This window comes from Lithobates pipiens, unplaced genomic scaffold (genome assembly GCF_037356315.1).
Source record: "Lithobates pipiens isolate NorthernLeopardFrog02 unplaced genomic scaffold, aLitPip1_a1.2 Scaffold_10, whole genome shotgun sequence".
NCBI classification, from domain to species: domain Eukaryota; kingdom Metazoa; phylum Chordata; class Amphibia; order Anura; family Ranidae; genus Lithobates; species Lithobates pipiens.
In genome coordinates, this window is record NW_027507686.1 from 166,806,930 (window position 1) to 166,824,343 (window position 17,414).

Below are 17,414 nucleotides of genomic sequence, written 5' to 3' on the forward strand. Positions count from 1 at the left end.
GCTATAAACAAAAATAGAGTGACAATTTTGAAAAAAAATGCAATGTTTTTTGCTTAAATATCCCCCAAAAAATATATAAAAAATATTTTTCCTCAGTTTAGGCTGATACGTATTCTACATATTTTTGGTAAAAAATATCGCTATAAGCGTTTTATTGATTGGTTTGTGCAAAAGGTATAGCGTCTACAAAATAGGGGATAGTTTTTATGACATTTTGATGAATTATTATTTTTTTTTACTACTAATGGCGTCGATCAGCGATTTTTGTGACTGCGACATTATGGCGGACACATCGGACCATTTTAACATTTTTGGGACCATTGACATTAATACAGCGATCAGTGCAATTAAAAAGTCACTGGCGGTGAAGGGGTTAACACTAGGGGCAGTGTAGGGGTTAAGTGTGACCTAATTTTTGTTTCTTACTGTAGGGGGCCCTGGCTTGGCGTGTGATGTCACTGATCGTCGTTCCCTATGACGGGGAATGGACTATCAGTGACAAGCTCACTAGGAAGGACAGGGAGAGGTTTGTTTACAATTACCTCTCTCCGTTCTTCAGCTCTGTGACCCAATCGCGGGACACCGGTGGTGAGCAGGTCCTACAGTCACGGAACTCGGGTTCCGGTTGCGAGTGCGCTGGCAGCGTGCACGCGTGGCCCTCGGCTGGGTTCTTAAAGGGCAACGTACCTGTACGTGCTTGTGCCCAGCCATGCCATTCTGCCAACGTATATTGGCGTGAGGCGGTCCTTAAGTGGTTAAACATGTAAACACCTAAATTACAAAACGAGGCTGGTCCTTGAGTGGTTAATTTAAAATAAAAGCTCCCCCCCAATTAAAAAATAGCACAGTTCCAGCTCCAGTCCAGGGAAGTGACTTTTTCTAGGCTGAGATGATGTCCTCCGTCTGCTGCAGGCAGAAGGAAGCATTTCCTCTGTCTCTTCCCCCGGGGATAAGTCTGCATTTTTTTCAATTTATTTTTTGTAACGAGGTGAGAGGCTGTAGTAGGGGTAGATATTTGTGAACCTGGCCAAGAACTATAGAGGCACCAGGATTTACATGCATGACCGTGTCCTCTGAGCCTGCATCTCAGTCCAGGAAGTATATGCTGATCCTGGATGATAACTCAATAAAGATGGCTTTGTAAAGGTGATCACTGTCAGCAGAATCGCTGTGATCTCCATGAGAAGTAATAAATACCTAGGTTTATATTACCACATTACTTGCCATGTAAACATGCCAAAGTATATGCTGAAGGGTCCACTTTAAGCAAGAAAAGCTGAGAGTTTGTGTCAGCCCCCATATGCTGTAATAACTTTGTTCAACGGTTGCCATCCTGGTGTGTGTGTGTGTGTGTGTGTGTGTGTGTGTGTGTGTGTGTGTGTGTGTGTATGTATTTGAAAATGTTTTTCTTGATAATAACCTGGGTATAATATAGTTATTTCTGTTCCTGTTTTTCAGGTATATGAGCTTGATGAATGGGCTGCCACCATGAATGCCCAGTTTGAAGAGGCTGAGAAGTTTGATCTAGTAGTGGAGTGACAGAAACTGGGACTCTATTGCTATGGACTTTCTCTTGTACATATTTCCTATAGATCTTTTTAGATACATTTTTTTTTATTTCTTATTTACATCTTACTTTGTCTTTGTATGTTTTTAGAAAGTTGGTTTTATGCTAAATATATCTTGTAATGAGATCTGTTTCTTTTTAATAATTTATTTGTAGTTTCTAAACTGTAAATGTTACTCCAGAGTTACAAGTATCTAATCAATGTCCCCGTTGTAATAATTGAGATTAGTAAATCTAAAGTGAGTTTGGCCCCCATGAAGGCTCTTTTAGTAGGCCTTACTCCTAGAATGTCAGTTTACAAAAGCAAAACCTGCACTCTTATAAGCAAATGCTGGAAACTTTGAACATACATACTGACAAAAAAAGTGAATGCTGTATATTTTGTACTGTGTATATATAATCCTGACATATAATTCCTTTAAATTGAGGGTTAAAAGGAAATGTGTAGCAATGCTGGCAATGAGTATAATACCAGGTTTAACAGTGAGCAAGCAGGCATTCGGATATACGCATTTAAATAAAAATAAATAAGAAAATTTGAAGTGTTAGTAAAATTGGTCTGTGTGCAGTAAAGCAAATGCCTGTTATAAGCACTGTGGAATCTAAGGGGTTAAGCCTCTGCATTTTGTAAAGGCTGGTCCTGTCTCCCCTATCCTCCCCTTCTTTTACTGTCCCCAATCCCTCTCCTGATAGAACAGAGCCCTAGGAGGCATTCTGCACATGCTCAGTTTTGGTGTGTAGTGCTAGTTTTTTTTTTTTGGGGGGGGGGGGGGGGGGGGGGGGTGCGGTGCATGTGATCAGCACATGGCCAATCAGCACTGTCCATACAAAGGGTCAGGGGTCATGTGGCCTCATAGTACACAGAGGAGGATGAAAACGCCTACAAGCTTTAACCAGTGCTTGGTCGGACACTGATGGAAGTCGCAAGACTACTATACTGCTGATGAGAAAAGGTATCTAGCAGTTAATATTTTTACTAAAATTGTATTTCCATGTCCTGTGGGAGACCAGATATAGTGAATACATGGTCCTGAGTTTAGTAACACTTTAAAGCAGTAATAAACCGCTGACTCCCACTTTAAGGTCTGAGGTGGTATCTTGTGAATCTGTCAAAGCACGGAGTTTATGTACATGGAGCTGGTAAAGAGTCAATGTCGGTTTACTTTCACTCTGTTAACGTCAGAAGGTTATGAAAATTGAAACCGAACACCAATCACAGCAGATAACATTCTAGTGTAAGAACATTTATTGGATGTTTAGGATGAAAACACCACCCGGGACAGTTGTAAAATCTATAAATCTAATGACTGGGCAATGTCTACAGATTAAATATTTTAATGAAGTTAATAGACATTGGCCTTGATTCACAGATTACATTGTGTTACATAACCTTGGCTGTATGCCAACTTAAAAGGGTCTGACTGGTTTCAAAGCTGCACTGCAAATGGCTTAAGACATGTAGATGTGAATGACCTTTCCTCACAAGTCTTTTTAACCTTGTGATCCAAACACCCCTAAGCAATATCAGACCTTGCTTAAAAATAAATGGTACTGTGCTGCAAAATACTATTCAATAATTAATAAAACCAGTGTGCTCAAACATGAACTAAACCTATTCCCAAACGTAATGTACACTGTACAATAAACCAATTAATCATAGGTGTGTGCAGCCTATTGCATTAGGACGTACACCCCAAAATTCAAACATGCGCATGTGTAAAAAATATTTTTATTTTGTGTTCTCAAAAGTATTGGGATGTCTGCCTTTACATGCACATGAACTTTAACCACTAGAGGAGACAGATCTGTTCTTCATACTAAGTATGAACAGCGATTGGTCTACTGGCAGTCCCATCCCCCCAAAGTTAGAATCACTCTTTAGGAAACGCATTTAACCCCTTGATCGCCCACTAGTGTTAACCCCCTCCCTGCCAATGACATTTATACAGTAATCAGTGGCTGTTTTTAGCATTGATCACTGTATAACTGTCAATGGTCCCAAAAAAAGTGTCTGATCTGTCCATCGCAGTCCCAATAAAAATCGCAGCTCACCAGCATTACTAGTGTATATATCTATCTCCTATTTTGTAGCTGCTATAACTTTTGCTTATTGCAAAAAAATAAATAAAAATTATTTTTACCAAAAATATGTAGAATACATATCGGTCTCAATGGAGGAAGAAATTTCGCTGAAGTGATTAATGGCATCCCAGTCTTAGTCTGTAGGGCTCAATATTGAGTTGGTCCACCCTTTTACAGCTTCAACTTTTCTGGGAAGGCTGTCTACAAGGTTTAGGAGTGTGTCTATGGGACTGCTTGACCATTCTTCCACAAGCGCAAGAGGTCAGACGCTGATGTTGGACGAGAAGGCCTGGCTCGCAGTCTCCACTCCAATGTGCAGGCCAGTCAAGTTCCTCTACCCCAATCTCTTACCCATGTCTTTATAAACCTTGCTTCATGCACTAGTCCAAATCAGTTGGTGGAGGGGGGATTATGGTGTGGGTTCCCGCCCCGCGGTTGGGCCTTGCGATTCAGTGAAGGGGACTCTTAAGGTATCGGCATACAAAAACATTTTGGACCATTTCATGCTCCCAACTTTGTGGGAACGCTTTGGTGATGACCTCTTCCTGTTCCAACATTACTGCGAACCAGTCAACAAAGCAAGGTCCATAAAGACATGGACTTGGCAAGGGTGGGGGGAAATTTACTTGCAGTGCAAAAATTCACAACTTAATAGTAACTAAAATGTATAGAATTAAGTGTAACAATCTAAAAAATTCCAGTGTCATAATGGTGTGAACCTCCTAACTAAAAAGTTGTTTCGCTTGAAATTAATTTGTATTGCAATTATCTGTAGAGGGGTTTCCACCATCCTTGCTAAGTTTAAAAAAATTAATAAAAATTTAGTCTCATTTTGATGTGTATTACATGGGAAATCGCACATCACTGGACTTATTGTACTGGAAGTTAATCTGTATGGAAAATATCTATCTATAGGAGGGGTTTCCACCATCCCTGCTTAGTTTTATTTGTTATAGATCACAGAGACCGGTATTGTGGTAGTATTGATGTTTGAGATTTCCCTACATTAGAGGGTTCCACCATTCTTGTTTATTGATTAGTAAGTTAGAGCTACGCTCTTTTTTTTTTTTTGTTTTTTTTTGGTGTGGTATAGGAACACGTAATAGTGCTTAGCAGCATGCCTTTTATTTTACGTCTAGTCGTTTAGAACCCTTTCACACCACACCGCCCATAGCGTGGGCTGTAAAACGCCGCTATTTTTAGCAGTGTTTTACCGCCGGATTTGCGGCACATTTCGGCCGCTAGCGGGATGCTTTTACCCCCTGCTAGCGGCCGAGAAAGGGTTAAAACTGCCGGCAATATGCCGCAATAGCGGCGTTATTACAGCGCTGCCCCATTGATTTTCAATGGGGAGCAGCGGTGGAGGAGCAGTAAACACACCGCTCCTTCACAGCTCCAAAGAAGCTGCTGGCAGGACTTTTTCCTGACGTCCTGCCAGCGCACTGCTGTAGTGTGAAAGCCCTCGGGCTTTCACACTACGCATAATGGTGCAGCTTCTTTAGGGTGGATTGCAGGCGCTATTTCTAATGCTATAGCACCTGCAAACCACCCTGGTGTGAAAGGGGTCTTAATGTAAATAGTAGTGTGGTGATTACCTACTATATTAAAGATCAGCATGTGGCATTAATAAACATCAACAGATTTCAGTTGTGCCCTACGAGGCCACCTCCTCCAATAATTGGCATTGCTGATTGGTACTGACAGGTGCTATTGTTTGGCATTGATAGGAGAGTGGTGTGAAAACATAAAATTGTTTAATAATTACTGTAATTTTACTTTCCGATAGATGATAGAGCTCCGCCTTGACGCCTTCCTAAAGATCAGTGACTAGCATTCTCTGTAATATAGAATACCAAGGGTGGGAGAGTAGACAAGGAAAATTATGGTGAGTAAAGATACATTTTCTGGTGCCGCCATGGCAGCATACGGATGAGCATCAACCCACCAATATTAGAGAAAGATAGCTGCATGAACTGTACAGGGCATAAGAGCTCCTGGATCAATGCAGTAGTGCCTAAGAAATGTGGCGATAAGACCCCCACCCCCCCCCCCCCCCCCGAGTGGACTAGCCCACACACGATTGGATTGCCCGATGAACTAATCCCTTTGGACCTAGTCTGCTGGAAAGTCCGGTCGTGTGTATGCGGCATTGGGCACAAACCATGGAAGATGATGTGACTGTCGCCTATACCCAAGGAAAGAAGCTCAGAAATTTTTCCTGATGTAATAGCCAAAAGGAATACGACTTGCTCTACAGGTGCAAATGGATGATTGGATCTAGGATTAAGGAGAGATCCCACTTTGAAAAGGAACTCCTAGCATGCGGATGGGTCTTCAACGCACCTCTGAGGAATATGACTAGAGGGTCTTCTGCCCATCTTGTATTAGTTGTGGCTGATAATGCTGCCACCTGAATCTTGAGGGCGGTTAGACCGAGACCTAGATCAAGGTTAGTCAGAAGGAACCCCAACACACTGGATGTAAAAGGGGAGGCTGGGCCCCTTCTATGTGACAATATTTTGTCCCAGATGCTCGCATACCTGGCAGTTGTTTGGGTTTTCTGGCCTTGAGAAGGGTGGATATGAGCTCCAGGGAACCACCTAGAGCCTCTAACCTTCACCTCTGCATCTCCTTATCCAAAGCTCCAGTTTCTGCGGGTTTGGATGAGTGAAGCTGGGGAAAAAAGAGGGATCCTCATTGGAGGGCTCATGGCTAGAGAAAACCAAGGTCCCTTCAGGCAGTATGGCATGACTGCTAATACTTTGCAAAAAGAGAGGGAGTTACCAGATCATCTCATAGGATCGTAGTGCTGGGTAAATGTAGAACCCAGCACTGGGAGGGGAGATACCGACTTGCCCTCCTTGGGGTGGTGCCCTTTACCTTAGATCCCAAACTAAGAAAGCATTTGAGGGAAAAAAGGTAGTGGGAAAGAACCCAGATAGTTCTACAGATAAAAGGAGTGGTCTTTTCCCAACAGTTAAAAACCTCTTTATTGGTTAAAAAGTACATATAGATGTAAGTGAGCAAACATTAAAAAAGACAATGCAGCCAGGCGTGCACAGCTTCACCCAGGGCAAGGGCACTAGATGGATGGAAAGCTTGCTCAAGTTATAGCTGTGTCCAATGCATTTGAGCTGACAGATCTGGGATGGTGGGAGAGAAACCGGAAGCATACAACGGTGTCAGTTTAATGAAGGGCAATACACTCGTGTTCTCGGTCTCCATCCACTCCATTTCCCAGAATCAAGCAGGTGCGCTATATGCAAAAATACAATAGAGAACATTCATGGCAATATATACAGATGAACTGTTGATTGAAAAAATATATATAAAGTCACTAAATCTTTCTTGGGAAGGAAAAGGTGAACTAAGTTAAAGATGATGGCTCAAGCAGTGATGGAACCTGTGGAGTTCTTAAGGCTGATATTCAAGTAAAATGTTCCGTGAGATAAGCATACATTCTATGCATAAGAAGAAAAAGTGTCCTCACAGTTGACAGATCCACAGGTTGCTTAAGATAAAGATGGCTGTGAATCCAAAGAGTAGTAAAGTTCTACTGATGATGCGATACAGTAGATCGCTCTTCAGAGGGAGGGTGGCTTAGCATGTGTTCTGCTGGTGGCACATAGTTGGCAGACCTAAAGGTTCCTGAAGGCAAGGATGGTAAGGTTGATTTTACCGGTATGAGATAGTGGATCGCTCTTCAGAGGGAGGGCGGCTTGGCATGTGTTTTGCAGGTGGCGCATCTGAGGGGTCAGATATTGCTGCTGGTTATTCAGATGTGCAGTGCAGTGGATCGCTGCTCGGGGAAAGAGCAGCTTGCCATGTGCTTTGCTCTTGGCCACATCCAAGGAGGTCAATGCTGCGCACACAGCTGTTGTCAGATTCTCCCAGGACGAGATGATAGCCTCTGACAATGCAAGGCTACCATTCAGCTCCTTTTGAGATTCTTCAGCTTGGCCAGGCTTGGTGAAACATGCGGTCCTTCACTGGTGGGAATAGACAGGCAGTCCGGGATCCCTGAGTGGTAAATGGCACTGGGATATTCTAGGATTTTTCCACAGCAAGAAGTGTACTAGTTTGGTTCAGTTTCATCTGAAAAGTTGTGGAAATTTGTTGGAGAGGGCAGGCTGGGGTGCCAAAGGCAGCTGGGGTGGCACACCGACGCATGCTTTTATTTTGCAGGATGTGCAAACTTCTTCAGAGTGGTGAGCTCCCCATGAATGGCTAAAGTATATGTGTGGATTTTCAGTAGGTTGCCAACATGTGGACATTTAGAGTTTGCAGGTCATTGTTTTAGTTAGATGGCATTAATACAAGTCACAGGCCAACATGATATATATTGTACAATCCTACTTGGCAAATTACCAGTAATTATATAGTGTAATTAGGTAATCACATGCAGAGATGTGGTGATTGTGGCATAGAGGTATACAAGGACTTAATGTCAATATTTGCCAGGATAGCATTTGATGGTATGGATAGGTTATTAATTTTCACAAGGACATATCTTGTACATAAGATGGTAATCTTGTTATAATTTCCTTAAGTAGCGCATCCAGATCTTTTCCTGTTTTTTCCAGGAGCCCCTTTATTGCCAATATTATAGGTCTTGCTGGGGGGTCCTGGGTTGACTTGTGAATCTTTGGGATGAGATATATGGTCGGTGTATTAAATTTGGATACTGTAAGGTGTTCACATTCCTTCTTAGAGAGTAAGTTGGCCTTTAGGGCCAGTTTGACTTTAAAGTTAACATTTCTTCTTCTTTTTATTGCTCTTTTTAATAATCAAGGTTCTTCTTTTAATTCTCTAAGGGCCTGTCTTTGTTCTTTATCCAGATTGTCCTTCATCCCTCTTGTCCAGTCAAGGTGTGACAGGTCCTCTTGTACAAGGTCCAGAAATACCTTCAGCCATTTATCTTTTTTGAATTTAGGCATTTTAGTTTATTTTAATCTGTATATTAGCCTGTCTTCTACAAGGTTCCTGAGTGGTAACCAGATGTTGATCCTCTTGGTCATCTTCCTCCCCACACCAAAGAGAAGCCAGAGTCTCCAAAGCTGCTAGATCCTGGGCATTACTCTGAGACTGGTTCCACTGTGATAGGTCTCTGATGTAGCCGTCTCAAGTATACCTTCCTCAGGAACAGGACAATGTCTTTGTAGAGCTTGGAGTTCTCCATTGAGCTTGTTGGGGAGAAAAGGCCGGACTGCTAATACTTGTGCTGACTCTCTCATGAGTCTCAAGAGAAACCTCAATATGAGTGGGCAAGGAGGGAAGGCAAATGTTATGGTGAAATTCCATGGGCATGACAGAGTATCCACTACTTTTGCTTGGGTATGTGGAAGGTGAGAAAAGAATCGAGGGAGTTTGGCATTCTTCGGAGCAGCAAATAGATCAACTTGAGGGTATCCCCAGAGGATGGAAATGTGTGAAGGTGAATCGCCCACTCGTCGGTCAGGAAATCTCTTGACAAAATGTCTGCTTCTCTGTGTAGTGTTGTTGGCGTGTGATTAAGGAGGCAGGTTATTTAGTTAGTGGCAGTGTATTTGATTTTATATATATATAAAAAAAATTAGGGCTGTTACTGATTAAAATTTTTGTGATCAATAAATTATAATGCACATACAGATCCAACTACTTTTTGCTGATCTTGCATTGCAACTCTGCATTAGTCAGTGGTAAATGTATACACTATATACAATCACCCGACACTAGTTAGTTTCCACAATCCATGACTTAACTTCACAGTTCACACAAATACTGAGGTAAGTAATTTTATTTTATTTTTTTCCACAGTAGCGTGACAATCCCTCCACCACCGGTCTAACTAATTACTCTCACCTTATAGCATGGACCCCTGTGCAAAAAGGTGGTCATGCAAGCGGGTATCAAAAGAGTTAACACGGAGCATAAACTTCTCCTTAGATCTCAGCAAGGACGCCAGGTCATGGGTCAAAGTGCTCACCACTTAAGTATAAGATTTAATTTTTGTGTTCAAACACAAACTACTTACATAAAGATGATAAAAACACAGCATGTAAAGCCGACAATCTTGTTAGTTCTGTAGGGCAGCAGCGGGCGATGTCATGCGTAGCTCCTCCCCCATATGCGTTACGTTCAATCAGAACTTGCCTAGATCTACATTCTACAGTGCATTCCATGGTATACTATTTCTAATCTACTTTAGGCAGTGTAATTGATGTGTATATATACAATATATATATATATATATATATATATATATATATATATATATATTGTATATGTATATATATATATATATATATATATATATATATATATATATAATCTGCATCTGCAGCATCTAGTCAGTGTAGCCTAGATCTACATTCTACAGTGCATTCCATGGTGTACTACTTCTAATCTAATTCAGGCAGTGTATTTGAGATATATATATATATATATATATATATATATATATATATATATATATATATATACACATACATACAGTCAGTCTAGTATATATATATATATATATATATATATATATATAACTCCAACGAGGAAGGATGTCCTCTAGGGGGCAGCCACCCTACTGCATCACACTGCAGGTGCAGGGCGCTGCTGACTCCCCACTGATTTTGAAAAGTTCCTTGGTGTGGGCCTTTTTTGACACGTGTGCAGCAGATCGCAACTTTGTTGTTTGCAACCTATGTCTGAAGCGGATCAAGCATGGCCATAACAGCCACCGCTTGGGCACCGCATGCTTGACCAGAGATGATGACCTCCCATGCAGTCCGTTGGCAACAGCACTTGAAAGACCCACATCAAAGAAAAAGACGGACTTCTCCTTGCTCCTCATCTGGGATCTCCAACCACAATTTACCTCCAGTCCTCTCAAAAACCTGCACTGAGAGGAATGAAGGTATAGCAATTGGTGTCCCAAGTATTTGCAGGCAATCTGCTATCAGTACACCTCCATCTGATTTTAGCAGGCAAATTTCCCTACCCAGTTGCCGTAAAAAGAAATTTGGTTCCAGTCATCCACATGCTCAGCGTCTGAATGCTAGCCAAATTGCTAGCACTGCAACTGCTGCCTTTTCAGCTGGTAGACTCTGCACCCTTTTGTGAATTTGTGGAATGTGCTGTACCTCAGTGGCAGGTTCCAAAATGCCATTTCTTTTCACGGAAGGCCATTCCGGCTCTCTACTGGCATTTGGAAGACAATGTCTTGGCCTCGTTGGACAGGGTGGTCAGCAGTAAGGTGCATATTACTGCTGACTCATGGTCTAGAAGGCATGGGCAGGGATGTTACCTTTCCTTCACGGCGCACTGGGTAACTGTTGGCAGTTGTGAAGGATGTAGGACAGGGTTCAGTATTGTTGAAGCTTGTTCCGCCACCACACCTCCAAAATGCTTGTGGTGATTCTGCCACAGCTCTCTCCTCCACCCCCTCCTCTTCATCTTCCTCTATGTTTTCTTCTGCAGATTTTTCCTCTGAACCAGCGGTGCTCCGTAAGCATTCAAGGGCCTACACAAGCACTTAGGCAAAAAGATGCCATGCGGTGCTTGAGTTGGTCTGCTTAGGGGACAGGAGCCACACTGGGGAAGAGATTCTGCCAGGTCTGAAGGGGCAGGCTCAGACGTGGTTGACGCCATGCCAGCTTCAGCCAAGAATGGTATGCAACAATGGCACCAACCTTCTCTCTGCCCTCCGACAGGGACACTTGACCCATATCCCATGTTTGGCACATGTCTTGAATTTGGTGGTGCAGCGGTTCTTGAGCAGGTACCCAGGCTTACAGGATCTCCTGAGGCAGGCCAGAAAAGTCTGGGGTAATTTCCGCTGGTCATACAATGCCAGTGCTTGGCTGGCTGACATTCAAAGGGAATGCAAACTGCCCACCAACCGCCCAATTTGTGACATGCCCACCAGGTGGAATGCAACGTTCGCAATCGTGCAGCGGCTGCACTCGCAGCAGAGGGCCATCAATGAGTACCTGTGTGAGTATGGCACCAGGACAGGGTGAGGGGTGCTTGGCCTTTTTTTCGCCACGCCAGTGGGTACTGATTAAGGATGCATGCACTGTCCTATCACCATTTGAGGAGGCCACAAGGATGCCGAGCAGCGACAATGCATGCATCAGTGATAGTATCCTTCTTGTCTTCCTGTTGGAGCACACGCTTTGTGGAATAATGGAAAGGGCGCTTAAGGCAGAACAGCGGGAGGAAGAAGAGGACTTCCTTACCGCTCAAGGCCCCCAAACACACAGGAAGTGTAGGAGGATTGTATCAACATGGATGTAGAGGATAACACTCAGCAGCAGTCTTCAAGGGATGGTTTTCAGTCCCCAGAAACCCAAAGAGTTGTACATGGTTGAGAAGAGGTAGTTCCTGACAACGCCATCCTCAGTGACCCAGAGCATTCACAATTGAATGCATCTGCAAACTTATGCTGCATGGCCTCCCTGATTCTGCAAAGCCTGGGAAAGGACCCTAGGATTTTTGGTATCCAGGAGAGGGATCATTACTGGCTGGCAACCCTTCTTGATCCATGTTACAAGGGTAAGGTTGCAGAACCCATCCTGCCTTCACATAGGGAGCAAAGGATGAAACATCTTCAGGAGTCCATGAAGAAAGGTTTGTGCAATGCGTTTCCAGACCCTGGGAGGTTACAATTTCCTGATGCTGGACAACATGTTGCTGAGGCGTTTGTTCAGTCAGAGGAAGAGCGGTGGAGAAGGTGGCTGGCTGACCGATGCCTTTAGACAATTTTTCAGTCCTCAGTGCCAAGGTCTGATTGGTTCAAGCAACCATCGCCAGCGTCTACATGACATGGTGCAGGAATATCTTGGGGCAAGAGCAGATTTAGAGACCTTTCCAACAGACCATCCACTAGATTACTGGGTCTTGGGGATGGACCACTGGCCAGAACTTGCTCAATATGCAATTGAGCTACTGGCCTGTCCTGCATCCAGCATTCTTTCTGAACGCACAATCAGTGCTGCTGAACGGTTTGTAATGGATCATAGAGTGCGTCTGTCCACAGATTCTGTTGATAGGCTTACATTCATAAAAATGAATCAGTCTTGAATCAGCAGCAGCTATCAAGTAACTGATTGATTTTTCTATGGATGTGGGATCCCTTGAAGACTGCCTATGCTGAGGGACTATCCTATTCCTCCTCAATCTTGATGACGCTAGCTTCCACCAATATTTTTGGTTTAGGGCACCATCACCACTGCCTAAGGCCCAATTTTTCTGCCCCTGTTTAACAGGGGCATGTAATTACAATTTTTGATTGAATATTTTGCTGCAGGACCCGTTCCTGCGCCCAACAAGAGTAACTGCGAGGGGTTACAGTGTTCTGGCACCACCAACACCTAAGGCTCAATTGTCTGCAGAGTATATAGGGCAGGCCGTATAGTATATGTAATTCTGTTCAGAGTATATAGTGCCTGGGGGCCCCCCCACACCATTTTATTTTTATTTGGGTGCGGGGTTCCCCTTAATATCCATACCAGACCCAAAGAGCCTGGTAATGGGGAGGGGGGAACCATGCCGTTTTTCTCAATGATTTTCATCTATATTGCTGGACCCGACAATACATTACAGCCGCAAGCAGTGTTGAATGACTTATTTTCCTTTAGAAATGTCATTTTGCTGTGGTATTGTTCTAAACACGAGAAAACTACGCCATTTTACAGGCATACTATAGACACCCCCCAGGCACGATATTTAAAGAAATATAAAATTTTCATTGTTTCACTTTAAGAATTCTTAAAATCACTGCTCTCAAAAAAGTCTGTTTTTAAAACTTTTTTTTTCATTGATACATGTCCCCTGGGGCAGGACCTGGGCCCCCAAACACTTTTTAGGGCAAAAACTTGCATATAAGCCTTTAAAATTAGCACTTTTGATTGTTCATGTTTTTGTCCCATAAACTTTAACGGTGTTCGTGTGTTCGAACTAAATTTTGCATGTTCGGATGTTCTGGTGCAAACCGAACCGGGGGCTGTTTGGCTAATCCCTAGTTCCTGTCTGCCCAGAGCATTAATTGATTCTACTTCTCTTAGAAACCTTCTCCTGTGGGTAACCCCTTACTTCTGTAAATAGGAGATTGCTGCCCTGTTGTCTAGGCGCAAGAATACTCTGAACCTGATTTGTCAAAGAAGTCAGGGTTAGAAATGCTGTTCTTATTTCCAGAATGTTTTTTGTTTTTTGAAAATCCTTTTTATTAAAATGTTTAACATAGTATAAACATGACACATGTAAAGTGACAACACAAAAAAAAGCAAAACTAAAATAGAAGACCATAAATGCATAAATATATCAGCACAAGTGGCCAGCATGGCCCTGAGAAATAGTAAAAGGACTATCTTGGGATAAGAGCCCACTACAATGCCACAGAAATACTACCGGTAATAATTTTTCCATGGTTGTGTTATTTACTGTATATGTAACCGACTATGGCATTCAGGTATCATTTCCAGAATTATACCAACCCCTCGCTGGGCATTTACCATCTTCCTTGAACTTTGACCTCTCTGCAATGGGCTCCCCAGCCCTGTCCACTGATGTCGGATGTAATTATGGTGCATGAGAGTTCACCCAATTGAAAAGGGTTTCTGGGCTTGTCTACCAGTGCAAGCTTCTGCACATGACTACAGTCAGCAGGATTGACTGTGAGAGTCATTGTCTCCTCCATTGCGCCAAAAAATCTGACTGGAAGTACGGTATCTCAGATGCCAGTGTGAGCATGGAACTAGGGGTATACAGGAGCATATGAGGCTCAGGCATTGTGAAGCTGTTAAATGAGAACTTCGCATTACCTTGTGCATCCTCTGAATAATGATTCCCACATTCAGGGGAGGGAATAACACTGTACCCTGTTGTGTGTCGAACATCGCCCCTAAATACATCATGGTTGTGTTGGAGACAGTTGGCTCTTCTCGTAGTTTATAATCCATCCGAGTTCTGTTAGAGATTGCAACTAGAGGTGCACTGAAATTTTGGCTGCTGAAACATCAGCAAAAAATTGTGTTTTCGGCATGCGGCTTAAAGGTGCAGATTAATGGCACCAAAAAGGGGGCGGTCAACACTGAGTGCCACACATTGCGAGTGTGTCATCCTGGCGCACCCTGTCAGAGTTCTCTGCTCCCCTCCCTCCTCTCCTTGTGAGTGTCATGCAGAGCGGCGATCTCCCACTGTGTTACAAAGCATTAATTTAAATTGTTCGGCAGCCCTTGTAACAAAGTTTCTGACCATCGCCTGTAGCATGTCTGCAGTCTCTGAGCATCGCTTGTAGTATGTCTGCAGTCTCTGACCATCTCCTGTATCATGTCTGCTAGAGGTGCACTAAATGGAAATTTTCCTAATACATTTAGCAATGTGTTTAAGTAAGAGATTGCAGACATGATACAAGAGATGGTCAGAGACTGCAGACATGATACAACAGATGGTTAGAGACTGCAGACATGATACAAGAGATGGTCAGAGACTGCAGACTGCATTTTACTTGAGCTTTTCTTGCACTAAAAGGTGCCAATAATGGGCAACAATTAATTCATAATAATTTAAATTGATGATATTAATTTAAAAGTCGAATATAATACAATTGTATATAAAAAAAATTTAAAACTGTAATTTTCGGTTTCGGTTTTCGCTTAAGTGCATCTTGCATTTTCAGTTTCAGCACCAAAATTTCTATTCAGTTCACCTCTAATTGCAACAGTCTCTCTCTGTGGGAGATGAGCTGGTTTGGATTGTTTGCCAGGAGAAGAATGTTGTCTAAATAGTGGTATACTCTTAGCCCCTTCTCTCTCAGGGGAGCTCTGCCTCTTGGGGGGTAGTAAGAGCCTTGTTCTTCCTCATGCCAGAGAAGGACGCCTGAGTGCCCCTCCAAGATTTCCTGGTATCTCTGTTGTGATGGGACTGTCTGGAGTTTTGATGAACTTTTAAACTCTTGATCTTCACACTCTCTTATCCCCCACCCTGTTACTCTGAAAATAGCCTGGCTGAGTCTCTCTCGAAACAGCTTTCCCATCAAATGGTCTGCTTGGCCATAATAGCATACAGCATCAATCTCAAAAGCCGAACAACGAATCAATCGCTGCTTCTCCCACAAAGTCTGCTGACAATTTTAGCTCTTCTGGAGTCTTAATTATGTCATCCTATGGGCCATCCTGGCGTAGAGCCATCTCAATATTCTCCGTCCAGGACCTAAACGGCATTAGACACGGAGGGAAGGGCAATGGCATGCTGCTCCTAATGACAAGTAACCTCTCTTAAGGTCTACGTCTAGCCAGAGGGTCCTTGAAAGAAGCAGAATCTTCCATAGGAAGAGTTTTATATTCTTATCTAGGCGTACAACTGCCGCTTCCACAACTGGCATTTGGTCCAAGGATTGTGTATCTCTCTCTGCTAAAGGATACGGCCTCCTAATTCACCCTAATGAGAACTTTTTGTCTGTCTTCCTCCATTCCACTTCAGTAACCTCTTTAATCCCTCCCATATGGTAAAGACAAGCTGTTTCTTCTTGCGAAAAGAATAAAAACATCTCTTCAACTTTGGTTCCTTTGAGTCCTTCCATGCAATAGCATTCTTAACTGCTTGAATGAAGGCCTATACAAGGGAAAAACTGCGGAAGGCTCTGAATCTTCTGAGAATTCCTCAGAGGGATCCTCTTGTGGTGAATCTCTGGCTGTATGGCCTAATGGGGGTAAGAGGTACATACCGTGGAAGGCCCCGGGATATTAGAATTCGTATCCGGAGCTTGAGCCACCTATGGTGCTGGCTGAGCGGGAAGCATTGCCGCCAACTCAGAGGAGTCCTCCTTCATAGTTTGCTTAGGCAAGTCTAAGCTCTTGTACACACGGTTGGACATTCCTACAACAAAATCCGTCGGATTTTATCAGACGGATTTTGTCCGAAACTTGTGTTGCATACACACGTCGGACAAAGTTGTCTGAAAATCCGATCGTACGTAACGTGTTGACATTATTTCGTTACAACGGGACTACGTTCAGGCTAGTAGCCAATAGCTTTGGTCTAGGAATTTGATCTGAGCATGTGTGCCACTTTGTCCGATCGGAATTCTCTACACACAAACGGACAAAGTCCGATCAGATCATGTTGCCGGAAAGTTTTATAGCCCAGCTCTAAAACTTTGTCCGTCGGATATTCCGACGGAAACAGTCCGATGGAGCCCACACGCAGTCGGATTATCCAACAACACGGTCCGATCTGACATTTTCCGTTGGAATGTCCGATCGTGTGTACAAGGGCTAAGACCCGTTGACTTTCAAGTTCACAGTTGGCTGCATAGGTCCTGAGACATTCCTTACAAACTGGCCTAACAGGTAGTGGTACAGCTCCACATGCCCAGCACTTGTTGAACGACCAAGGGGAGAGGGAGAATGATAATGTCTGCGACCTCGACCTCTCGGATTACCTCTGTCGTAAGGAGTACGACCTGTGTTCTGGACTGTAATCACGTGAGTTGTAATGGTACCTAGAGGATTTTTTGGACCTCTTAAAGTGGATAGGGCTGGAACGAAAAAGAACTTCATTACCAACTAAACAAGTGCACTCTTTTGTCACTGCTTATGTAAAGATGGTCCCATACCTGTTGGAAATTTGAGGATCTTGACCATGTGGTGAATGTTTAATGGCTCACTAGGCAGGAGGTTTAGCTGAAAGCAAAAGATAGAGAGAGAGCTAGGCCGCTACTACAGAGAAGAGACTGACTAGCTATGGAGCTCCCAGACAGGACTTCAATACTAACCCAGCTAAGCCAGAA

The 17,414-nt window shown here is 43.3% G+C and overlaps 1 protein-coding gene across 1 annotated transcript in view; it reads left to right on the forward strand.

The window, feature by feature from the left end:
• CDCA5 (cell division cycle associated 5) overlaps positions 1–2,103 on the forward strand; it is a 40,605-nt gene extending 38,502 nt beyond the window's left edge. Inside the window, exon 8 of the mRNA XM_077459309.1 lies at positions 1,459–2,103. Coding sequence (XP_077315435.1) covers positions 1,459–1,539 — 81 coding nt within the window. The 3' untranslated portion in view covers positions 1,540–2,103. The remainder of the gene's footprint in view (positions 1–1,458) is intronic.
• The last annotated feature ends 15,311 nt before the right edge of the window (positions 2,104–17,414 follow it).